We start from the raw sequence: 887 nt of genomic DNA, 5'->3' as shown, positions 1-887 counted from the left end.
CGTATTGGGAAACTCATCTTCTTCGGCATAACCTTGATTTCATGCACATTGAGAAAAACTTCTTCGATAACCTCACGAACACATTGTTAAATGCTCCTGGAAAGACAAAAGACAGCGTCAAAAGAAGATTGGATCTTCTAGGTCTATGCAAACGACGTGATTTAAATATGAAAGAGGATGGAACGATGCCCGTGCCAATATTCAGGCTGTCAAATGCGGCTAAGCGAGAATTCCTTCTGTGGCTGAAAAATGATATAAAATTCCCCGATGGATATTCCTCCAAATTTAGTCGATGTATTGACGAAAGCAATTTAAAGCTACATGGCCTGAAAAGTCATGATTGTCATGTCATTATGCAACGACTCTATCCATTTGTATTCGCGGAACTTCTTCCAAAAAATGTTCATACAGTAATTAGAGGTATTTATTTTTTATATCATTTTAAAATTTACTATAATTGATGTTATAACTTTAATGTTTTGTTTACAGATATTGCCCTCTTTTTCCGAGATATCTCTTCGAGGATTTTGAAAGAATCAGATATTGGTCTTTTAAAGGCAAATATCGGTGTGAAGCTTTGTAACTTGGAAAAGATATTTCCTCCATCATTCTTCGATGTTATGGAACATTTTCTTGTGCACCTTCCAGATGAGGTAGCCTTAGGTGGCCCCATCCATTTTAGGTGGATGTATGTATTTAAAAGATACATGTACCATTTGAAGAAGATGGTCAAAAACAAAGCACACATTGCAGGTTCGATAGTTGCACAATGGATAAACGAGGAGATTTCAAGAGCATCCTGAAATTATTTTGGTCATCCTGAGATCATGAGCATTCCATAAGGTCCAAATGATATTCGTTTCTCATACAATTATCCGGATGTACCA

General features: G+C 36.4%; 1 protein-coding gene across 1 annotated transcript in view; it reads left to right on the top strand.

Moving 5' to 3' along the window:
• The first annotated feature begins 41 nt into the window (after positions 1 to 41).
• The window catches only part of LOC106298048, a 1,766-nt gene continuing 920 nt past the window's right edge, over positions 42 to 887 (top strand). The window contains exons 1-2 of the mRNA XM_013734152.1: positions 42 to 294; positions 490 to 688. Coding sequence (XP_013589606.1) covers positions 42 to 294; positions 490 to 688 — 452 coding nt within the window. The remainder of the gene's footprint in view (positions 295 to 489; positions 689 to 887) is intronic.

The sequence above is a fragment of the Brassica oleracea genome, chromosome C6 (genome assembly GCF_000695525.1).
Source record: "Brassica oleracea var. oleracea cultivar TO1000 chromosome C6, BOL, whole genome shotgun sequence".
Classification (NCBI taxonomy): domain Eukaryota; kingdom Viridiplantae; phylum Streptophyta; class Magnoliopsida; order Brassicales; family Brassicaceae; genus Brassica; species Brassica oleracea.
The sequence above is the reverse complement of the archived record's forward strand: the minus strand, read 5'-3'. Positions and strand labels throughout refer to the sequence as shown.